The 24,072-nt window shown below is 35.7% G+C and overlaps 3 protein-coding genes across 6 annotated transcripts; 1 reads left to right on the top strand and 2 right to left on the bottom strand.

Moving 5' to 3' along the window:
- Positions 1–10,419: 10,419 nt before the first annotated feature.
- On the bottom strand, positions 10,420–12,252 carry LOC133284838 (pentatricopeptide repeat-containing protein At4g13650-like). Its single transcript, XM_061481950.1, has 2 exons — positions 11,818–12,252; positions 10,420–11,778 (listed from the first exon to the last, which is right to left on the bottom strand). The coding sequence occupies exons 1-2, from the start codon at positions 12,250–12,252 to the stop codon at positions 10,420–10,422; spliced, it is 1,794 nt and encodes a 597-aa protein (XP_061337934.1).
- Positions 12,253–13,569: 1,317 nt separating this feature from the next.
- Positions 13,570–17,891, top strand: LOC133284819 (protein TOC75, chloroplastic). Of its 2 annotated transcripts, XM_061481927.1 has the most exons (8): positions 13,570–14,796; positions 15,106–15,317; positions 15,413–15,520; positions 15,629–15,797; positions 16,044–16,180; positions 16,958–16,973; positions 17,115–17,212; positions 17,340–17,891. In XM_061481927.1, the coding sequence occupies exons 1-8, from the start codon at positions 13,698–13,700 to the stop codon at positions 17,577–17,579; spliced, it is 2,079 nt and encodes a 692-aa protein (XP_061337911.1). In that variant the 5' UTR covers positions 13,570–13,697; the 3' UTR covers positions 17,580–17,891. The 2 variants fall into 2 exon arrangements, with proteins under 2 accessions (XP_061337911.1, XP_061337910.1); XM_061481926.1 differs by having other exon boundaries at positions 13,570–14,840; positions 15,096–15,317; positions 15,629–15,820; positions 15,932–16,180; positions 16,958–17,212.
- Positions 17,892–18,186: 295 nt separating this feature from the next.
- LOC133284829 (uncharacterized) lies at positions 18,187–22,760 on the bottom strand. Of its 3 annotated transcripts, none has more exons than XM_061481940.1 (5): positions 22,279–22,760; positions 20,996–21,155; positions 19,189–19,239; positions 18,964–19,058; positions 18,187–18,782 (listed from the first exon to the last, which is right to left on the bottom strand). In XM_061481940.1, the coding sequence occupies exons 1-5, from the start codon at positions 22,624–22,626 to the stop codon at positions 18,555–18,557; spliced, it is 882 nt and encodes a 293-aa protein (XP_061337924.1). In that variant the 5' UTR covers positions 22,627–22,760; the 3' UTR covers positions 18,187–18,554. The 3 variants fall into 3 exon arrangements, with proteins under 3 accessions (XP_061337924.1, XP_061337923.1, XP_061337925.1); XM_061481939.1 differs by having other exon boundaries at positions 19,207–19,239; positions 22,279–22,759; XM_061481941.1 differs by lacking the exon at positions 19,189–19,239 and having other exon boundaries at positions 22,279–22,757.
- Positions 22,761–24,072: the final 1,312 nt, after the last annotated feature.

The following is a 24,072-nucleotide window of genomic DNA, read 5'->3' as shown; positions in this document are numbered from 1 at the left end:
GGGGCGGGCTGGCCCATATTGCCAGCCCTACTTGAAATATTATCAAGAGACATTAAATTCTCTTTTACTGTCATCCATTAAATTCTGCACATCCTACTTTTAAGACAAGAAAAAATTTAATTCCATACTACAAATAAAGGGCAAAAAATAAAATAAAAGAAGACCTTCTAATTATTCATGAGTGTGCAATATGAATCCAAAACTACCTAGCCTTACCTCACATGACTCTAATTTTGGAAATTAAATCAGATCCATACTTTATCTTTATTTCAATCGACATTGGAAAAAGAAAAAGGAAAATATAAAACACTCATAGGTTAAGAATCAATGACATGCGGCAACTTGTAAAATCTAGAACTTGACCACTAAATATTATAGAAAATGACACCCAAACAAATACAAAAGGTGTGAGTTAGTTGTAAAAAAGGTGTCAAAGATTCCAAGTAAAAACAATTACAAAAGTGTGAGTTGGCTAACAAAGTGTGAAAGAATCAAAGGACAAAAGATGTGAGTTATCCATATAAAAATGTGGAAGAATCAAGGGCAATGAATTGTTGGATGAGGAACACAACAATAGTAAATCAAAATAAATATCAATGTAATAAAGCCACACTACAAAAGGTTATTCACTAGATATCAATAAAAACCCTAAAAAATATATATATTTTGGTGTTTTTAGAGAACGCCACTTTGCATTTTTTTTTGTTGGTTAATTTATATAGTTAAGTAACGGGTTTTGACCCCAAAATTTATATAATTTTTAAAGAAATTTTAGTACATGACAATTGACATGTGTGTTATGCATTACTATCCGTTTTCAAATTTGAAGGTGGTTGGAAACAAACTGAGGAATATATTTGAGGGAAGGATGTTTTTCTCACTATGCTGAATATAAATATGATTGTTGGTTCACACGTTTATATCATCTTATTGATTATTTTTCTTGAATTAGATATATAATGCTGTAAATTTTGGTGAATCTAATTTTCGTGATCTTTCATTATAAATAAATTAATACAGGTTATGTTAAGGACAAACAAAAGCTAATATTTGTCCTTCCTAAAAGAAAGTGGATTGATTTTCTCATTTCTTTCTTTTTTTGTCTGATCGATAATACATCCTTAAAAGTGAGGAAGCTTGTTGTGAAACTCAGTGATATTATTGCTACTCGAGGGGTCCGCCTTACTGCTGCCGGTATGTTAGGCATTCTCATGAAAATAGGAAGAAACATAGTTAAGGTTGGGGAAAAGCAAAAATCAGTGATAGTATTGGATGGAGGGGTATTTGAAGTCTATACTCAATCCATAGCTTGCTTTGCTTTGAGAATACACGGTGTTTGGTTCGGGAGAAAAAAAAAATTACTAGGGAAATTGTTGAAAAGTGATTTTAGTAGGAAAGTTTGAAAAAAGTTGTTTGGTACGCGAAAATATTAATGGGTAAATTGGGTTAAATTTTCTGAATGTATGTTTGGTTGAAGTTAAAATATTGATGGAAAAATTGATTAAAAATACGAAAATATCCTTTTTTTTAATTTTTTGAATGTGAATTACCGTTGGACATTTTAGTCTGAATATGCTTCCTCTTCTTACCCATTTAGCCGGACAACCACAAATACTACCTTGGAATTGTCTTTCTAAGAAAAATTACAATTCTCTCTACCAAACATGACTTGCACCGTTTCCCAACCTCAAATGCATAGAAAAGTATTTAGAAACTCTGAACCAAACACAACTTAAAGGAGTTGTTAGGAGATAAAGCAGCTGAGACATTTGAACAACCTTGTAGATGGTAAATAATCATTCTCCTTAAAGGTAACTTTATGCCCAAAAGTATTCCTAAACATCAATAAAATAATAAAACGTGGTTTTTGATATAATATTTGAAATTTTGAATTATGAGGTTCACTAAGTTTGAAATATCTGAAAAGCTATTTTAAAATTAACATTTATGGCAGAAAAAATGCATCTTTTAAAATAAAAACATGAGTTCATTGATATAGAAGAGAAGTTTAAAAAAGGGAGATAAAAAAATTTCAACCTTGTGCCAAAAGTAAAGCTCAAAAGATTGTTATCAAAAAAAAAAAAAAAAAGCTCAAAAGATTGATGAATTATTAATGCTACCTAAATTAAAGGGCAATATATTTTCAATAATGTGGAAATATAACAAAGCTTACAATTTTTTTTTTTAATAAAACCGACTTCTTGTAGACAAAATTGATGTTATCTTCTTTTTCCTATATTCTATAATGAGAAGATCTACAAAATTCACTGCACTAAAAAATTCTGACATATACTTACACAAATGCTTCTATGAAATGGTCCTTAAGGCCCGGATAATAATATACGGAAATTTTACAGCTAAAATATTTTTTAAAATAACTTTAGTTTTCAAGGAAAGATTGTATTCCTAAACCTACCCATTGAGCATGAGGACCACCTTAAGTGGCGGACACAGAAATTTTAATAAGAGGGGGCGAAAATAAAAAATATTATATCATAAATAAAAGTATTTGAAATACAATATAAGTTTAATATACAAAAAATTGAAAGAAATCTATTACAGAAATTAATATCACTTCACTTACTCTTGTTCTACGTGTTTTCATATTATTAAACTTATATATAATTGAATCCGTGCTAAAACTCAAAATAATTTCTTTTTCAATGTATGTAATTAAAGATAGTCTATGACTATACATACATGCAATGATCTTAGGAAGGTGGAAGTTGATTCTGCCTGGCTCTAGAATTTACACAGCTAAAATCGAAAGGCTGAAGAAGGAGGTTGGTGATGGATGGAACACGGAAATGAGAGAGAGGATGATATGATGTTATCAAGGAAAAATATGGGTAAGGGAACGTTTGGTAGAGGAGAAAATTTTTTTGACCAGGAAAATATAATTACTGAGAAAATGTTAGGAAAGTCAGTTTGATGGAAAAATTTTAAAAAAGATGTTTGGTTGACCGAAATATTACCGTGGAAATTTATTTAAATTTACAAAATCTATGTTCAAGAGGAACTTCGCACCTGTTTTTTTACTTTTCCAGTTATCTCAAAATACCACATCTCAAGTGGTATTTTGTAAGAGTGAATTTCACCTAAAAATCAACATCAAAATCGTTTCCTAGCCTTTTTATTTGTCTAGTATTTTTTTTTTCAAAAACTTGAACCAAACATGGTATTTCCCAATACCCACTCACACTTTCCCATCAAACTCAAAATAAAACTTATACCAAACACACCTTAAGAGTGTGGGCAGAAGCATGGGGAACTGAAAGAAAAAACGTGTACAACATGATAATTTCATCATCACATTTTTCTACATATATTATACAAAAAAAAATCCAAAATTTAGAAGGGGGTGGGGCCCACCCTAGCCCCCCTACTGGGTCCGCCCCTGACCACCCTAACACCTCGAGTTATTGGAACATAGTTTGTTTCCTGCAAACATTATTAAAAGAAAAATATTGTTTTGTTTCCTGCAAACATTATTAAAAGAAAAATATTGTAGCTCATTCATAAAATGATAATTGCACGGAATACAGCAACACAAAATCAGTTATATACTTAAAGCAATCCAATTGAAGCAAGAGTAGATTGATAAGCAGATGAAATTTTTTGGTCAAACTTTGCACACCATTCCATACAATACTCTGGCACAGCGCAATGATGCAGAGGCTAAACGTGGAGACACACTTATGGGCTCATTTTTTACACTCGGAGACTATCAAGTTTTCTTGTACTAAACCTTAAAAATAAGTACTTACCTGAAATAGTAATTTGACCTGGCCAGGATGAGAAATTTTGTTTTTGAAACTTGAAACACCTCAAATGGTAAGCGGAATTGATAAATTAAGAACCTCAAGAGTAAAACGTAACAATTATATATGAAAGGTATCACAGCTATGATGAAAGAGAGAGAGAGAAATAGGAAAGAAAGAGAAAACGTGAAAAGTGATTATTGTATTCTGAATGAATTGAACTTTACAAAGAGCTTTTGTCTTATATATACAAAGGTGAGATATGATCAGCTACTACTCATTTGTAACTGACTAACTAACAGTGACTAACTAACAGTTTGTTAAAACTGAATTGAATATAAAACTGAATCCAACTGAACACATTGGGCCTCTATGGCTATCATCCCCCCACAAGCTGAGTGGGCTTGGAATTAAAGACCCGAAGCTTGGATTTGAAGAGCAGAAAAGGAGTTGTGGCCACTGCCTTAGTGAGCCCATCAGCAATCTGTTCTAATGCTAGAACGTGATGAACTGAGACAGCTTTAGAGACAACTTTCTCCCTGACAAAGTGGAGATCCAGCTCAAAGTGTTTTGTACGAGAGTGGAAGAGAGGATTTGTTGTAAGGAGCACTGCAGAAAGATTATCACAGTAGATGGTAGGTGGACGTGGTACCTTGATATGAAGCTCAAAAAGAAGAGACTGGATCCAGCTTATTTCAGCAACAGTAGCTGCTAGACATCTATACTCTGCTTCTGTACTGGATCTACTAACAACGTGTTGTTTCTTGGAGGACCATGTGACCAGATTAGAACCAAAGAAAATGCAAAGTCCACTTGTAGATCTACGATCATCTGGATCTGAACCCCAATCGGAGTCACAGTATGTAGCAAGGTGGAAGTTGTTTGAAGGTTCCACAGCTAAGCCATGAGTGACAGTACCACTGAGGTAACGTAATATTCTTTTTACTGCTTTCCAGCGTGTGTCCAATGGGTTATGCATGAACTGACAAACTTTGTTGACACTGTATGCTATATCAGGTCTTGTAATCGTGGCATATTGAAGAGCTCCAACAATGGAGCGATATTGGGTTGGATCAGGATGTGGGGATCCCTTATGAGATGATAGTTTAGGGCTGCATGTCATGGGTGAAGGCATAGATTTGCAATCCACCATGTTAGCTTTCTTCAAAAGATCTGAGATGTACTTATACTGATTTAGATGATAGCCACCAGAGTGTATTTTGTGTGCTTCAATTCCTAAGAAGTAGTGTAGTTGCCCAAGATCCTTGAGAGCAAAGGTACTGTTGAGAGAGTGAATTAGAGATGTGATGGCTGAAGAGGAAGACCCAGTGATGAGTATATCATCCACATACACAAGAACAAATAGAGTAGTGTTCTGTGTTATGGAGATAAACAGGCTGGAATCATATTTGGCTGTAGTAAATCCAAGACAATGAAGAGTAGTGCTAAGTTTTTCAAACCAGGCACGTGGTGCCTGTTTTAGACCATAGGGTGTTTTAGTAAGCTTGCACACAAGAGTCTTGTCATGGTGAGTGAAACCAGGTGGCTGTTGCATGAACACCTCTTCCTGATGATCCCCATTCAGGAATGCATTGTTTACATCAAGTTGGTGAACTGGCCATCCTTTAGATAGAGCAATAGTGAGGACAATCCTGATTGTTACTGGTTTAACAACTGGACTGAAAGTCTCTTGATAATCAAAGCCTTCTTGTTGGTGAAAGCCCTTAGCCACAAGTTGAGCTTTGTACTTTAGAACAGTGCCATCAGGTTTAAACTTAGTTCGAAATACCCATTTGCACCCAATAGGTAGTCTGTTAGAGGAAGAGAGACTAGTTGCCAAGTATTGTTTCTAAGAAGAGCTTCATATTCATCTTCAATAGCTTGAAGCCAGTGTGGTTGAGACAGGGCTTGAGATACAGAGGTAGGTTCCAAAGAAGCTGTAAAAGCTTTAGGTTTGAAAATACCAGTTTTGGCTCGAGTGGTCATATTATGATTGTTGATCAGTGGTGCTGCAATTGGAGGAGAACTATTTGTTATATTGGAGCTGATTCTGCAATCAGTGTTAGTGGGAATGGAGGATCTGCAAGTAGAGTTAGTGGTGCTAACAGAAAAATCAGTATTAATGGCACTCAATATAGGAGAATTAGGTAATATATGAGTTTGATGAGAAGGAACTGTGACAGTAGGGATAATAGGTGGTAGTGAAGGTTGAGAAATTGAAGTGGAAGAAATAGATTTTGGTGACTCTTTGTAGGGAAAAATTGACTCATCAAATAGAACATGTCTATCTATAATAATTTGACCAGTTGGACTTAGGCACTTGTATCCTTTATGTTTTAGATTGTATCCTAAGAAAATACATTTGGCTGATCTAAAATCAATTTTGTGTCTGTTGTATGGTCTCAAGTAGGGATAGCAAGCACAACCAAAGGTTTTTAGGTAGGTGTAGTCAGGGGTTTTATGGAATAGGATTTCAAATGGGGATTTTTGGTTGAGTGTAGGTGTAGGCAGCTGATTGATAACAAAGGTAGCTGTGAGAAATGCATCTTCCCAAAATTTGGTAGGTAAGTTTGAGGCTGCCAATAGAGCTAGACCAGTTTCAACTATAGGTCTATGTTTTCTTTCTGGTTTCCCATTTTGTTGATGAATGTATGGACATGTTAATCTATGTATAATTCCTTGCTGTTTTAATAAAGATGATAGTTTCAAATATTCTTTTCCATTGTCGGTTTGAAGTGCTTTTAATTTTGTATTAAGTTGTAATTCTGCCATTGTTTTGAATTGGGAAAATATGTCAAATGTTTGTGATCTGTTTTGCATGGGATAAATCCAAGTGTAGTTTGAGTAGGCATCTACAAATATAATATAGTATTTTGAACCAGAATTACTTTCTATTGGTGCTGGACCCCAGATATCAGATAGAACAAGTTCCAATGGATTTTTGTAGACAATGGTAGTATTTGATAAATGTAGTTGATGCATTTTTGCCATACAACATGCACAACACAATTTTGAATCTGTTTTATTTATAAATGGTATATTACAGTGCCTAAGAACCAACTTTACAGTTTGAAGAGAGGCATGAGCTAATCTCGAATGCCAAAGATCTAGAGTAAAACTTCTAGATGTATTATTACAAATGATATTTGAAATAGCAGTAGTATGAGGACTTGAAACAACTTCAGTAGTGTTTCTTTTGAGATTTTGTGGATCATCATCGAATGCATAAAGGCCATTCTTAAGCTTGCCTTGGAGAAGGATCTCCTTGGTAGCCTGGGATTTAACATAACACACATTAGCATGGAATTCAAAGAAGACATTATGCTCTTTAGCAAATTGAGAAACACTCAATAGATTATTGGATAGGCTAGGAACATGAAGTAAATTTGACAATTTAAATTACATAGGACAGATAGTATAGTGTAAAATTGAGTGTCCAATATTTTTGATTTTCAAGTTAGAACCATTACCTACTTGAACAGCTTCCTGACCATTGTACTTTGTTTTGTTCATCAGGTTATTTGCATCAGGAGTAAAATGATTGGTAGCTCCTGAGTCAGGATACCAGCTTGAATCTGTGGCTGAGAAGTAGTCAGATGATGTATCAAACTGACTTGAACCAGTGTATGAAACTGAATCTTCTTGTTGCTGTGAACTAACACTGTTGGTGACTGTCATGTTTGCTTGAAGACTTCCATTTCCAGAACTGTTACTGTTAGTATTTTGAATGAAAGGACTTTGAAGATTTTGATTATACCTGTGGTGACATTCCCAACCAAGATGGCCATACCTTCCACATACTTGACATTGTGATCTATTTCAATTTCCATAGAACCTGCCTCCTCCTCTTTGAAATCTATTTCCTCCTCTGTTACTAGGAAATCTTCCTCGATTGAATCCTCCTCTATAGTTTCCTGAAAAACTATTTTGTCTTCTAGGTTGCATCTGTGTCACATTTGCTTGCATAGTTACTGTAAGGTTTCTTTTATGCCTTTCAAATCTTTGTTCCTGAGTCATAAGTAGTGCTTCTATTTCTCCCACAGTATAGGGATCAGATCTGGAAATTACTGAAGTTACAAATGAATCATAGTCTTCATTAAGACCATCTAGTATAGCATCAATATGATCTTCTGTATCAATCTTTGAACCAGTTGCAGCAAGAGAATCTACAATCTTCTTGATCTGAAGTAAGTATTTGGAAACATCTCCTTCTTTCTTTGTATTTACTGAATTTTCAGTTGTTTAACTTTTGCTCTTGTTTGTGAAGCAAAAAATTCCTCAAGTTTCTGCCAAACTTGGAATGAGCTTGTACATCCTACCATACGAGTATATAAGCTTTCTGACATGGAAGATAGGAGCCATGACAAAAGAAGCTGATCTTGTTGAGTACCAAGATTCTTTGAGCTAGATCTTTGAGAACTTTGAACATTATTTTCACTCCCAGCAGCACCTGTAGCTTCATTTTCAGCAGGAGCTAAATCTTGTAATTCTTTGATAATGAATCTTGTTAAATTGTAACCATTAATTGTAGCTGATGCCTGTTGCTTCCAAGGTAGAAAATTCTCCTCATTTAGTTTGAAGGAGACAGGATTGGAGAAGGTGTGAACAGAGTTTTGCGCAGAATTGTTATTGATCTCCATGGATCTGTAAATGCTCTGATACCATAAAAGGTATCACAGCTATGATGAAAGAAAGAGAGAAAGAGAGAATAGGAAAGAAAGAGAAAACGTGAAAAGTGATTATTGTATTCTGAATGCATTGAACTTTATAAAGAGCTTTTGTCTTATATATACAAAGGTGAGATATGATCAGCTACTACTCATTTGTAACTGACTAACTAACAGTTTGTTAAAACTGAATCCAAGTGAACCCATTGGGCCTCTGTGGCTATCAATATATATCAAATCATGTGCATGAGGGGAAAAAAAAAGAACATGACGTACATAGATAAGTATTATTATTGATGTAAAATAAATAAAGAATGGTGTGAATGTGGATTACCATGTGCTACAACGCTACAATATAATATAAATAGATCTTAATATCAATTACAAGATTAGAGAAAAACAACTAAATTGGTATCTGGCTATTATATCAAGTACGGATTTAAGTTCTTTTACGACATGGGCAGTAAGATAGAGTGCATGCTTTTGAGAAATTAAATTACAATGTTTTAACTTCATTATTACGATAACGAATTGCATTTACAATTACAAGTAGCAGTAATGATAAAGGAAGATAGGCCAAAGGAATATCTAAAAAGCCCGAGGCAGCAAAACGACTATAGTTAAAGGCTATCTTCAAAGTGCCAACTAATAATTGAAGGCTGTCTTCAAACGGTGCTTGTTGATGAAAAAACAAATTCGTTGAAGGTTGTGGCTTTGTCAAAAAGCCAAGAAGAAAATACGTCAGAAATATTAAAAAAAAAATAGAAGAAATATTGAATGTACAAAAGGAGATCAGACAGCTAGTAGAGCCTGCAAAAGATAAAGAAGAAGAAGACATATCTTCACTAGTTTCTGGAGACTCTATAGACACAATTGGCAGACAAAACATAGAGGACAAAATCTAGCAGCAGACCCTATGAGAATCTTGTCAGAAGCACTCAGAACTAAAGCAAGTGTCGGCCGAAATTTTAGCCACAGAATGTGTTAGAAGAATCTTAAATAATAAATGTTGGCAGGTTATTTTGTAATTATTAGTGTCTGAAAACTTATATTGAATTTTTAAAAAAAGAAAGAAAGTGAGTTTGTCAGAGAATCCTTCTTTTAAATCTGAGGTGACGATGGGGCCCAATGTGCACCCGACTCAGAAAAGAAGAGATTCTTCATTGTATTTTAATTTCTTGTTTCATGTTCAGGTCTATAAATGGATGCAGCATTAAGTTGTAAAAGATATCGAGTGAAATGTGTGTGCAAGTTTTCTGTGTTGAAGTATTCATAATGTGTCTATAATCCCTCTTTGTTTGAAATAAAAGTGTGTTTATTTCTGAAAAAATAATCCTGCTCTTAATTTCTCAGTTCCTTTAGAAGTCTTTCGGGGATCTCCGAAAAGGAAATCCTTCTCTTTTCCTAAGGTACTACTATGTTTTCTTGAAGCTTTTATTTTAATATTTGTATATTCTTCCCCTTGTTAGTTTCTCTTATGTATATCTCAAGACTACGCTTTGAGGAAGCACCAGATGATTTCACAGCATAATAGTTAGGTACTCTTGGCAACACCATTTTCAGAGCTTCCAGAACTTGTAGCTTTGAGTGTGTCCGAATATTTTGGTTCAGACTTGTAATTGACAAGTTGAAAACATGAGCTGAGCACCTCACTTAAGAGATGTCGCACCATCCGTGCAAACAATCGATAGAAAACCTTAAGCAATTCTTTCATGAGTTCGTGTATATATTCATATGATTCTCTTTGATACAGAATAGTGAATCTGCCGGACTAATCAAAGGCTGTCTGCATATTCACTTGAAATCTTGAACTGCATCAGTTTTCACTTCGTGCTGCTTCCTCAAGATCAATAGAAAATTCCTTTTCTCAATGCTATTGAAGGGGTTCAAGATCAAGGGCTTGATTCTCCGATAACGTGACTGCAGGATCAGATATAGCCTTACACATTAGTGATGTCAGGCAAGCTCATATGTTAATCCTCTTTAATGATTCAAATCCAGCTATAACCAGGTTTTTTAGCAAGTCCTTTATCCCACATGAGCTTCCGCACTCCTGCTTCATCAGCCCAACAACCCTCTATAGACAATACATTTGAGAGAAGTATGTAAGTTGCAGGATCATTTGGGTGGAGATTCAAAAGTTTTTCAGCAGAACGTAGAGCAATTTCTTTATTTCCATAAACTTGACAAGCACTTAGCAAAGTTTTATAGGTAGATGGCCCTGGTTCTATTGGCATGTTGTCAATAAAGGATTCTGCTTCATGAAGATATCCGAACCGACCAAGAAGATCCACAATTGTGGCATAATGTTCCATTCTCGGAGGGGCAAGTGTCTTGTCACTTACTATCAATTCGAAATACTGCAGTCCTTTGTCCACCATGCCCACATGGCTACACGCAGTGAGAACTGCCAGGAAGGTGGTATTATTGGGTTTGACTTTAGTTCTTCTCATTTTCTCAAACAGTTCAACAACCTCCCTACCATGACCATGATGAGCATATCCTGACAACAGTGAATTCCAGGAAATCACATCATGTTCATTCATTGATGAAAATATTTTCTTTGAATCGGGAATACTGCCACATCTTGCATACATTGAAACAAGCCCATTTTGCACATTCAAATTTGAAGAATACCCATATTTGAGAATTAAAGCATGGATCTTCTTCCCTGCATTAAGAGCTGAAGTAATCCCAGCAGCGCTTAGAGTGCTTGTAAATGTAAAATGGTCTGTTTCAACACCTGCCTCCCTCATTAAAGAAAAGTGGATCAATGCTTCCTCTCCATCTCCTAAATTGGAAAGACCAGCAATGAGTGCATTCCAAGAGATTTGATTCCAATGCCTAACACCAGAGCAAACCCTCCAAAAGTCGACCAAGCTGCCATTACATTCTGAGTAAACGGTCATAAGGGTGACCACTAGATATTCATTAGCTTCAAAACCTTCTCTGATTACACGGCAGTGAATTTGCTTGCAGTTATCCAAATGATCATGCGAGGAAAATGAACTCAGCAAACTATTGTAAGTGACATGATCAGGATGAACACCGAAACACAGCATTTCTCTAATCAAAGCCATTGCTTCATCTGGTTGATTGTTCTGGGCATAGCTAGAAACCATGGAAGTCCAAGTTATGACATTTCTAACCACCATATGATCAAAAATTTGCCTTGAAGCCTCGAAGTCTCGGCACCTGGAATACATGTCAATCAAATTTGTACCCAATACAACATTACGCCCGAACCCCACTTTCAAACATAGACCATGCAACTGAATTCCTAGCTCATAGGCTTCCATTCGGGAGCAAGCTACCAGAACAGTTGATATAGTGAATGGCATTGGAGCTATCTCCAATTGAAGCATATCCATAAACAAATTTATGGAGACCATAGGACAATCCACTAGCAAATAACCCCGAATCAGTGAATTCCAAACAACTGCATTTCTATATGTCATTTCATCGAATAGTTTCTGGGCCTCGGACACAATACCACATTTACCATACATATGAATAAGAGTACTGCATATATGAATGTTAGAACAAAATCCCAACTTCACGATGGGTGCATGTAGCTGAATACCCAGATCAAGAAAAACCGATTTTGCGCAAATGGATAAGAATTTATTAAGAAGGAAAGGAGAGGATAATGCGTCACTTGGCGATTGAGGCAGAAGATACAAATGGGTCGGGTCTAATTGCTTTGGATTGTAACAGTAAGAGGATATGAAGTGATGTTGCACATTGTGGATCGCAAAAGGTAGCACTTTTGGGTCCTTTGTTTGGAGGCCACGACGCAGGAGGATAAAGAGCCTCAATCTCATTTTCAACCATATTATTTCTTCTACTTCTTCACTGTATTTTGTAAGCAGCAAGTGAATACACACACTGGTACCAAGCCAATGTGCTGTTTTTCAGAGTGTTCTTAAAGTAGAATTCAAGTTTGAACATTAAAATAGACAATTTTTAACTGAATTTTAACACGTGACGCCATTGTTGCCATCTTCGGTTCTCTACTATAATGGTCATAATTTCTAAGTTTTCTCTCCCTTTTCCTATCTTTCAATTTTCTAGAAGGTTATAAATTTTTTCGGAAGTTATACTTATTACCTCTCTTCCTTATTACTTCTTACTGTTAAATCTTAACCGTTAATTTGTGCCAATGTAACGTTTGTAATTTATGGGTCATATTTACTATTAATTATTAATTTCAATTAAATTATAACCATTAGATTGACAGAAATCAACGGTTAAGATTTTGTAGTAAGAGATAATAAGAAAAAATAGGTAGTAAGTATAACTTTTCCCAAACTTTTTTTTGTGTTCTTATTAAAATAACTTTAAATTTAAGTTAATTTGTATGGTTCTCTATCATAATATAACTTCAAATTTAAATTAAATTGTATGGTTCTCTGTCATAATGGTAGAAAATTTGAAGGTCACGAAAGGTGTTCGAATGTGAGAAAAAAACCAATACGTAATTGTAAATACATTGGAGATAATGATACTGCATATATTAATGGATATCATGATATAATCAAATTTCACAAGAGATGTCACGTGTGTTAAAATATAGTTAGTTGCACACGTGATAGGTGTGCAACTCGGGAGAGCTTGTCATGTGACATTTGACATGTTAGGCATCAAAGAAATACATAACAAATTGCATCAGTTAGGTAAAATGTTTCAAAATAACATTAATGTTGCAATTTATTTTTTAAATTGCAATTAATAAGAATTTTTTTGCAAGGTTTTTTGACCATAATGATGGTGAATTCAAAACTATTAAGGAAATCAATGCGATTATGAAATTATTTACCAAAATAATGCAGTGAAACATGTCCGCATTTAGAGTTGTGCACAGGTGGTCAACATCCACATAGAAGGTGAATTAGTATATGCCATATGTCACGTATGTCCTTATATATAATTTGAACGTGCACATCCCATACACATCTCTTGGTGTATCAGATCATAAACATTAATTCACCCCTATGACTTGAACGCTCATAAATCTCCTGGCGCAATTCAGTGCATTATTTTGATAAATTTTTTCATAATCTAATTAATTGAATGAAAATATTTATTATTAGCATCAAATGCTTAGAAGGCCTAACAAATAATAATAAACACACATCCGTATTTCAACTAGTAAGGAAAACATTGAGCAAAAGGCGCACAGAACATACATAGGAAAAAACGTTTAGAAAACCCATCAAAAACCCTCTTATCTATCTCTTCCTCTTCCGCTTCCTTTTTGTCGGCAACAATGTCTTCCTTTGCTGCCTCCAACCACCTTAGCGCGGTGCTATCCACCCGTCAGCGTCGTCCTCTTCGTCGGGAACAACCCAATCGACCCTCTTCCATCAAATGCGACCTTTCTTCTTCCCAACAACCAGACTCCTCTCAAAACCCTTCACTCCTCAAAACCCTCTCAACCACCATCGCCGTCTCCTCCGCAGCTGCCATCCTCTTACACAGCACCCCTCTCACTCCCTTCCTTCTCAGCGGAGGAAGCAATAACGGTGGCGGCGGAAGTGGCGGAGGAGGAGGAGGAGGGTGGGGGTGGTTCGGCGGCAATGGAGGTGATGGAAATGGAGGGTTCTGGTCTAAACTTTTGACTCCTGCTTCAGCTATTGCCGATGAATCTCCCTCTCAAGAGTGGGATCCTCATGGCTTACCAGCCAACATCGTGGTTCAATTGAACAAGCTGAGTGGATTCAAAAAGTATAAAGTTTCAGAGATTCTGTTCTTCGATCGGAGGAGAAGAACCAAGGTGGGTGCTGAAGATTCCTTCAGCGAGATGGTTTCTCTGCGTCCTGGTGGTATATACACAAAAGCACAGCTTCAGAAGGAGCTCGAGACTCTAGCTACTTCTGGAATGTTCGAGAAGGTTGATTTGGAAGGGAAAACCAGTGCTGATGGAACAATTGGTGTTACAATTTCGTTCAGTGAGAGTACTTGGGAGCAAGCAGAAAAGTTCCGTTGCATCAATGTTGGTTTGATGGCGCAATCGAAGCCCATTGAGATGGACCCTGATATGACTGATAAGGAGAGGATGGAGTACTATCTGAGCCAAGAGAGGGATTACAAGAGAAGAATGGAGAATGCAAGGCCTTGCCTTTTGCCAAATTCTGTGCACATGGAGATTATGCAGATGCTGAATAAACAAGGGACCGTGAGTGCTAGGTTGTTGCAGAGGATAAGGGACCGTGTCCAGAAATGGTACCATGATGAAGGCTATGCATGTGCACAGGTGGTTAATTTTGGGAATCTCAACACCAGTGAGGTTGTCTGTGAGGTTGTTGAAGGGGATATCACCCAATTGGCCATTCAATTCCAGGATAAGCTTGGCAATGTTGTTGAAGGTAACACTCAAGTCCCAGTGGTACAAAGAGAGCTTCCCAGACAGGTACACATAGTTATGTTATATTGGACATAAGTAGGCTTCCTTTTTATTTTTTTGTATTCAATTTAGTTTTAGGGGTTTACATATGTGTTGTTATCTGCACATTTGATGTGTTTAGTAGCTAATTTATATAATTATTTTCTTGTCTCAAATATCAGGGTTTTCTGTGATTATGCTTTGTGCCTGTTTTCTTCTATCTTGAAATTGTTCGTTGGTTTAAGTTACTCACTTGATGGATATTTTGTATCGGATAATCAGCTACGCCCAGGTTATACTTTTAACATTGAAGCGGGGAAGCAAGCTTTGAGAAACATAAATTCCCTTGCTTTGTTTTCGAATATTGAGGTGAATCCAAGGCCTGATGAGAATAATGAGGGAGGCATAATTGTTGAAATTAAGCTAAAAGAGTTAGAACAGAAGACAGCTGAAGTCAGTACTGAGTGGAGTATTGTCCCTGGAAGAGGAGGGCATCCCACATTGGTATTTCTGTTAAATTAAATATCAATTTTCTTCAGCAACTGAGGAATTTTGTCTTGCCAATTAATCTGATTGCTTTCTATTCAATTTTTGTGCAGGCTTCACTTCAGCCAGGTGGAACTGTTACTTTTGAACATCGGAATCTGCAAGGACTGAATAGATCTATTACTGGTTCTGTAACAACTAGCAACTTCTTAAATCCTCAGGTACTCTTGAGCTAGTCCATTGAGTTTCTTCATTTTATTCTACGAATAATTGTGTCTCATCATTATTGGCATTGGTATCATAAAAATGTCCTTCATGTTTTGCCCTAGGATGACCTTGCATTTAAGCTAGAGTATGTGCATCCATATTTGGATGGTGTGTATTATTCACGCAACCGTACTCTCCGTGTCAACTGCTTCAATAGCCGAAAGCTGAGTCCAGTATTCACTGGGGGGCCAGGGGTGGATGAAGTGCCCCCAATATGGGTTGATCGTGCTGGCGTTAAAGCTAATATCACAGAGGTAATTTCACTGGTTCTTTTTTATTGCATAAACCCATAAGCCTTGAGTATGCCATTTCGGCTCGTGGTAATTTTTTTAAATCTCAATTTTCATGTCCTGTGTGCCAAACAGAATTTCACACGTCAGAGTAAATTCACTTATGGACTTGTAATGGAAGAGATAACAACACGTGATGAAAGTAGTCATATCTGTGCAAATGGTCAAAGAGTATTACCTAGTGGAGGAATCAGTGCAGATGGACCTCCAACCACCCTCAGTGGTACTGGCATTGATCGCATGGCATTTTTACAGGCAAATATCACACGTGATAATACACGTTTTGTGAATGGAGCTGTAGTTGGAGACAGAAATATGTTCCAGGTCTATCTCATCCTACACTTAGTGCCAAAATCTTTTAGATTATATATTGTCTATTGTATAAGTATTACTTGGCTTTCATAATTTTTTTCACTTTGGCCTTCCAAACACCTCACACTGATACACATGTCCGTGGAAACGGAGAGCCTACCAGAGATAATAAAATTCTCAGAGTTGAAACATGGCCTCAAGGACAATCATAAGTTTCTCTTCTTTATTCTTTTATGGTCTGTATGTTATATATAATTAATGATTATTTTTTCTTTGATTGTTGACTAAGTTTAATATAAACAACTTGCTGAAGTGTCTAGATTCTTTTTCATTGGCCCTCTCAAGAAAATTTGTCTAGCTGTGCCCTTGGGATCAATATAGAGGGTAGCATATCAAAACTAGCAACAAAGATAGAAGTAGTGGGGATGGGTTAAGGATGTTCCATTATTTCTAGATGGTATTTTTCTGTAGTGTAGCTAATCTTTTGATGTTAATTAAACGCAATCCTTCTTAGAGGATGGTACCTTGGCTAGAGTTAGTAGAATGCCGTATTCTTCTGGATGTGGAAGCATTCTTTTTAACCAACAACTAAGCCTTATCCCATTATATGGTGTTGGCTACATGGATAAATTGATGCCGATGAGCTTTATCTAAAACACATTTTCAGTGAAACCTATTAGTGCAAGGTCCTTTGAGGACAAGATATTAATCTTCTCTAAATTTCTGGTCTTGAAGTAAGCTATGCCTATGTTTTCTGATGATTTCAGTTTTCAAATATGCCTACTGCAGGTAGATCAAGGCCTTGGCATTGGCAGCCAATTCCCATTCTTTAATCGTCACCAGCTAACTGTGACACGATTTGTCCAGTTGATGTCCGTGGAGGAAGGGGCAGGTAAACCACCACCACCGGTGCTTGTCCTCCACGGTCACTATGGTGGCTGTGTAGGCGATCTTCCAAGTTATGATGCTTTTACTCTTGGGGGGCCCTATTCCGTAAGGGGTTACAACATGGGTGAGATTGGAGCAGCCAGAAACATCCTGGAGGTAGGAATGACTGAACATGTTTTATTATTCTCCATGAAGATGTTAGCTTAGTTAATTTTTTAGAACGCATATACTGTCATCCAGTACTAGGAAAACCATTATCTGATTTGTTTTTTTCTTTCTACAGCTTGCAGCTGAGTTACGGGTACCTATTAAAGGCACACATGTGTATGCATTTGCAGAACACGGCAATGATCTAGGGAGTTCAAAGAGTGTCAAAGGGAATCCTACAGAGGTCTATAGGCGAATGGGTCAGGGGTCCTCTTATGGTCTTGGTCTTAAGCTTGGTTTAGTCAGAGCAGAATATGCCGTTGATCATAACTCAGGAACTGGTGCATTATTTTTCCGTTTCGGAGAGAGGTTTTGAGGTGCAAATCAGTCAGAGTTTATTGCTTATTAGGTTTTGTTCTCTTGGTTTTCAGAAGAAATCTTGCAGCCAACAGTTGAGCAGGCGCATTTTATACGACCTAAAAAACTACATGTTTTGGTTAAGCGGACGCCATGCTGGTGGTACTAGACTAGTAGACTTTGTTTCTTTCTCAGTTATCCGCAAAATTGGTAGAGTTCTGTGAAAATATTAAAATGGCAGACTAGACTATCTTGATATATCTGTTGTTAAATGCATTTAATTTACTTCGCGGCTAGTGATCATTGCAGAGTCCGTAAGAACAATTGGAACCTCGTGATATTTTATATAAAATGTTTTTTCTTTATAAATATGATTATCTAATTGTTAGAGATTAGAATATTGATGTTTTGTATTATATTGGAGATTAGAATGTTGATCTTTTATTTGTGTAGTCTTTGCCATATTAACTAACTATTGTGTTTTGTTTTTAGTGTTCTTTGTACACTTGAAAATAGATGGCGCAAGATGAATGAGAATTCACAATTCATGCCGTGCACTTACAGATAATAGAATAAGAAAAAAAGAGATGCATTTGAATTTATTGCAATCAAAATAATTTGTCAATGTTTGTTCCATTTTCGAAGACATGCAATCATGTTTATGCTTATATAGCAAATGAGTTTTATTATCCCTCTACGTTTCTCTTGGTTTCATCTCAACAAATACATACATTATTGATGTTTTAGTGTTCTTATTTGAGATTGTCATCTACGCTGCCAACCCAAAACTTAGAAAATATATAAATAAATAATGACGGATGTTAGGAAAGAAAAACATTAGAACGGTATATGAAGCCCTTGTGTTCATATTTAATCTGGTGACATAAATCGAAAGGGCCACCAACAGATATATGCCTCCACATATAGCACACGCCAATTGAGGCAATAATGTTGGCTATTGCTCTCAACCAGCTGGGAACCCAATCCTTTTGCGCTATAAGCCTAATTCCCTTTTCAACTGAGCCAAAGTGGCTTCTATTTCATCAAGGTTATCCTCAATGTTTCCGTTTCCCTTGCTAGCTTTACCTTGAGCGCTGTTGCTTGGTGTCTCTGTCCCAGATACTTTAGATGGGTTTCCTTCCTGAGGCGTTTTATAATTGTCATTTGCATCAACAATATTGAGTTCTTTCTCAAGGAACTCCACAAATTCTTCTCCTATTTCCTGAAAGCGAAAAGTTCAAATATTATGAGTTCCCATGCAGGTCCTCGTTGCTAACTAAGGTTTTTTTGGAGATATATATGATATATCAATTGTCAGGAAATAAATATTAAATAGGCTTGTGTACACACATCAGAACTCAACTCCAAAACAAAAATATAAAGATGTAAGCGGGAAGCCTCACCGCCAATTCCTCCCATAGACTCTTTGGCTTTCCTTGTGAAGCAGCATTGGCTTCCCAATTCCTGAATTCTTCTTGAAGATCCTTAAAGAAGTCCTCTGTAACAACAAAATCATCAGATCTCAAGCACAATAAGAAAGGAATTATGAAATTAAGTTGCAATATACTAGAGGCATCCCCCCCAAAATTTGTAATAAATGCAGCCTGACATGATCACATGATGTCTACCAGAGAGTATATATCTACCTATTGTTATTTGAACATCCCTCATAAAATTACCTGCAGCATTAAGATGTTGACCATAAGAAGATTTAAAAAAAAAAAGAGCAGCTAACTTAAATCATAGGACAGGAATCATATAAAGAATTTGAAAATTATCTCTCAGACAGTGAAAGGGAAAGAATTAGTATTAGAAGAGTATGCAAGGACCCAAAAAGAAAACATGAATATTTAGGGCGTAGGGTATAAAATCAAATTAACTAGCATGAGTCTTTTATGAAAAGTATGAAAAAGATAGTGAAATCCTCAGTAGTATCTTGGTTAAAGTAAATCCGTTCCAGAAGACCAGAACATAACCAATCAAGACCCATTATGCATACTGACAATTTTTAACTGCACAAAATGCATGAATGATCTACTGACTAAAAGCTTTTCCTGATAACTTTCAACTGAGCTACATCTTAGGCAGATCTCTTGGGGTATGTTCCGATAGCACTAAAATCACTTTGTTGTTGTTAGACAATATTTAAGATATACTTAGAATCTCTTATTTTGGATTAGTTTATGTAATTAGTCTTATTGTTAGCGGGCTTGGTCTTGTACTAGCAGTACTAGCACTTGACCTAATTAATAATATAAATAGGAGTACTAAGTTATTGACCACAACATTACATCCTATCAATAATATATTTCAGTTTATTACTTTGAGCCATCTTTCTCTCTTTTACTTTTTCCCTAATCCTAAACCTATGATTTTTTAATATGGTATCAGTGATACCATCCAGCTTGGGAAGAGTATCTCCCTTCTGCTATTTTGAGTTTAGGGAACTCAGATTGTATATTCTCTCCTGTAGTTTTGTCCCCTTTCCTGTCAGCTAAGATTGAAAACAGTTAAAAAAAAAGAAGAGTAGAGAAAAGAATAGGGAAAAGAATCACCAATAGTATTGTGACTAATGTATAAACTCAGCACCCACAACTCAAGGTTTAGGCAGACATCACTGCGCTTGCCATCTACTTCTCAGGCAGTGGGGGAGTGATTGTTGCAAGTCTTGGAGCAAGAGTTGTCCCAAGTTTCTTGTAGTTTCGGCCTATCAGGTTCGGGAGCAAGAGTTTCCCAGTTTCTCTTTTTCTCCTTGGACGCCTACGTTTCTTCTCTCCTTCCTCTCTATGCTCTATTTGGATGGTACAGGATTTGCTATTGTGCTCGGTTTTATTCTCTTATTGGTGATAGATAGCTTCCTAAATAAATGGGTTGCAGTTTTTTTCTCTTCTCTTTTGTCCAGCTGTTTGGATCTGTCTGAAGTTTCTGATGAAGGTTGCTCTGTTCTGCACTGCATTGAAGGTTTTGTGATTTGGGGGGAGTGCTAGTTGCCTACGTTCTTTGGCAAGATGAGCTAGTGTTCTTTGTCTTATGTTTGTGTTACTACTTGTAACTTAAGCTTTAGTTTGGGATGAGTGTTTGATAATATTTAAAATATATTTAGATTATCTTTGAATATCTTTCTGGATTTATTTGAGTTATTAGTCTTATTGTTAGTGGACCTGGGCTCATATTAGTAGTACTGTACTTGATCTAACTAATAATATAAATAGGAGTATTAGCTTAAGGTATTGTTCACAACAATACATCCTATCAATATATTTCAGTTTATTACTTTGAGCTATCTTTCTATCTTTTCCTTCTTCCCTAATCCTAAACCTTTTATACTTTAACATTGTGCAAGCAATAATAAAACTGAAGAATGTATTGAAAAGAAAAGTTTGTAGAGAGATATTAAAAAAAAGAAAAATTGCAGAGGGTTATATAAATCTTTACCTAATCCATAAAATTCTTCTTCAGCTTGCGAATTCCTATTTTGGCTTCTTTGATAAAAATCAGAACCACGATTTCCAGAATCATATTTTTTGCGGGAACTAGAATTTAGCAATGTATTGTATGCGTGTTTTATTCTCATAAATTTCTCCTGCGCCTTATCCTGTGAAAAGAAACTTTAAGATACAAAATAAGCACCACATATTCCTTTCATCCGATGGTTAATTTTAATACATTGATTGGAAATATAGTAAAAAACAATGTGAGTGATTAGTTACATAAAATCCAAAATAGAACAGTTACATCGTCGAAGCATAAGATTTCAGCATACCGCATACAATATGCTTTTCCTTTGTCCTTAATCTTCTAAAATTCCTATTCATGAATCATGAAATTGAAAGCTATTTATGTACGCAGGTGATCAAGTTTACTTTTTTTTTTTCCCAGTTTCCGTTGGTGTCTTTTAGGGGAGGAGGGACATCACCACTATTATAATTTTTGGCAGGAACTTAAAGTAAAAATGTAAAACAACTAAAAGAACATAGGCAAACCAAGATTGGAAGACAATATGCCAATTACAAGTGCATATACATGAGGGTCATAAATTGTTTTGACATTGTTATTATCTGATATGACATTCAGCTTATTAACCATCATAGATCCACTTATTTTTTTCAACTTTTGGCAACTTACAATAGACATGAAAGAAAGAAAGAAAGAAAGAAAGAATGTGCTTTCCTAACAAGGAAGGTCAACAGTCAGGCTACATATTAAGGATGTCTCTAGACCAGTAAATACCCATTTATAAAATTTTAGGTAAAACTTAAAAATTTCTGATGGCAATAGAGTCATGGATACACATTACTCAGTCCTTATGACACAGCCAAACTAATTATGTAATTCATATTTTCATTGAAGGACAATAGAGCATACAATCTTTTCATTGAAGGACAATGACAACCTATGAAGCAACGATGCTCCGAATTTTTTTTCCAACGTATCGGATACGCAAAACGTATCGGATCGATGAATTAATGGTCATATCGAGAACGTATTGGAAACATATCGAAAACGCCGTGTCGGAATTGATGTTTCATAGATGACAACCAATAAAGACACAACCAAACCCCAACCTGAATTTTAAGTTTAAGAACCAAAATGTAAAATCATTAATATCCCAACAAAGGATGAAAACCCTAATAATCAAAATATTCCCCCAAATCATAAGAATTCCTATACAATTTTATTGAGAATGAGATGAACAATAAGCTTTTCAGTTAAATAACCTGTTTATTGACATCGGGATGATACTTGAGAGCAAGTTTCCGATATGCCTTCTTGATTTCATCAACAGTTGCGGATGGAGACACGCCCAAGACATCATACGGAGACTCGCCAAGGCTTGCTCTGACAACGTTGTTTCTTTTGCTACCTCTTCTTCCTTTGGTCTCATGCTTCATGTAGCAGCGTGAATCGACCATAAGAGGATTGAAACCACTTCCATACCAAATTTGAAAAGTGGGTATGGAAGAATATCTTAAAGTGGGAGCACAACAAAGTAAATTGTTTATAGTAAGAGGAAGAGTTAATCCATGCATGTTAATCACCTTATCTTCAAATCTTTGTTCTCTCATCTCTTCTCGTGTCTCTTGTCATTCTCCATAGCATCGTTATCGCTCTCTTATCACTCAAAACCTTTGGATTTAAATGAAATTTGGAGCTTCCTCTGCACTAACTTGTAATACCCCCAACCCAAAAAAAAAAAAGAGAAAATGGTAACTAGTAACTACCTCGTATTTTCTCCAAAAATAAAACAACAATCATATAATATAACTACCTCGTTTATATTATTGTCCCGCCTCACCGTTAGGCATGGTATTTCTTGAAATACATACAAAATTAATTCTTGAACAGATTTAATTTATTTTATTTCAACTTTTGTAGTTTGTCAGAAATGAATAAATTTATGAGTAAATATTTTTTCGGTCCTCAGCAAATTTTACGATACCCGCTTTAGTCCTTAGCAAATAAAAAGGCTATTCGTGGTCCCTGAGAAATTCTAAACGAACCATTTTAGTCCTTTTGATGGACTAATTTAAGTCTTTTTTAAATTTGTAAGGGATCATGATTTCAACTAAATAGGTCTATTTTGAATTTCTTAAAGATCACAAATAGCTTTTTTATTTGTTAAGGACTAAAGTGGGTATCGTGAAATTTGTTGAGGACCAAAAAGTGTATTTACTCTAAATTTTTTGTTTTTGTCGAAAAATAATTAAATTTTTGTAAGTTTCTTACTGTTGTAAATATGGGGCTTGAGTTATTGGGCCTGTCTTAATCGATTGGATATTCATTATTATGGAACAGGCTCTCAACGACTACTATTACTACGAGTGTAAATGGGCTAGGCCAGCCTACAAGAACCTACGGTCTAGCCTATATTAGGTCAGACTTGGCCTATTATAAGTAATAAAACAGAATAGGCCTGGGCTTTTAAAAAAACCTATTTAAAAAATAGGTCATAGGCTTTTTTGTACATGTCGGGCCTATAAGCCTACAGGCCGGTCTATATCATATTATTTATTTAAAATATAATAAATAAAATTATTATTTAATAATTTTGAATAATAAAATAATATTATTTTAGTTATTCATTTAATTGTTGAATGTTTGATAGGCTTAAACAGGCTAACAGGCCTAAGCCAAGGCTTTTATTTTTTCAATATAGGTCAGGTCAGACTTATAATTTGAAGCCTACACAGGCTAATAGGCCAGGCCATACCCAATATTTTTTACACAGGCTTGACCTATTTAAGCCAAAGCCTAGCCCAGCCTAGCCCATTTACACCCCTAACTATTACTACCTCTCTTCTACATTTGCAAAATAGAAAAGAGAGCAGGGAACAAAAAGGAGTACACAAATTTATTCTGGTTCATCTAATATGGGTTATATCCAATAATATTATACTTTATTCTCTCATCGCATTATTATAGTTACAAAAAAAATATAAATAATTTTATAAACCTTAAGCGACCTTAGTGATTCATGGGCTTAATCCCTTATTAGTTTGGGGTTTGCATTC

The sequence above is a fragment of the Gastrolobium bilobum genome, unplaced genomic scaffold, assembly GCF_033153095.1.
Source record: "Gastrolobium bilobum isolate Gb01-03AN ecotype WA unplaced genomic scaffold, APGP_CSIRO_Gbil_v1 utg881, whole genome shotgun sequence".
Classification (NCBI taxonomy): Eukaryota; Viridiplantae; Streptophyta; class Magnoliopsida; order Fabales; family Fabaceae; genus Gastrolobium; species Gastrolobium bilobum.
The sequence above is the reverse complement of the archived record's forward strand: the minus strand, read 5'-3'. Positions and strand labels throughout refer to the sequence as shown.

Excerpts from the sequence above, each read along its gene's own strand:
- LOC133284838 (XM_061481950.1), bottom strand. The coding sequence starts at position 12,252 with ATGAGATTGAGGCTCTTTATCCTCCTGCGTCGTGGCCTCCAAACAAAG. Across the intron at positions 11,779-11,817 it reads TGCTAGTGGATTGTCCTATG|ATAGCTCCAATGCCATTCAC; the intron begins GTCTCCATAAAT and ends CTTCAATTGGAG.
- LOC133284819 (XM_061481926.1), top strand. The coding sequence starts at position 13,698 with ATGTCTTCCTTTGCTGCCTCCAACCACCTTAGCGCGGTGCTATCCACC. Across the intron at positions 14,841-15,095 it reads AAAGAGAGCTTCCCAGACAG|CTACGCCCAGGTTATACTTT; the intron begins GTACACATAGTT and ends TCGGATAATCAG. Across the intron at positions 17,213-17,339 it reads CAGCCAGAAACATCCTGGAG|CTTGCAGCTGAGTTACGGGT; the intron begins GTAGGAATGACT and ends TTCTTTCTACAG.
- LOC133284829 (XM_061481940.1), bottom strand. The coding sequence starts at position 22,626 with ATGAGAGAACAAAGATTTGAAGATAAGGTGATTAACATGCATGGATTA. Across the intron at positions 21,156-22,278 it reads ATCCCGATGTCAATAAACAG|GATAAGGCGCAGGAGAAATT; the intron begins GTTATTTAACTG and ends TTCTTTTCACAG. Across the intron at positions 19,059-19,188 it reads AGGTAGATATATACTCTCTG|AGGACTTCTTTAAGGATCTT; the intron begins GTAGACATCATG and ends TTGTTGTTACAG.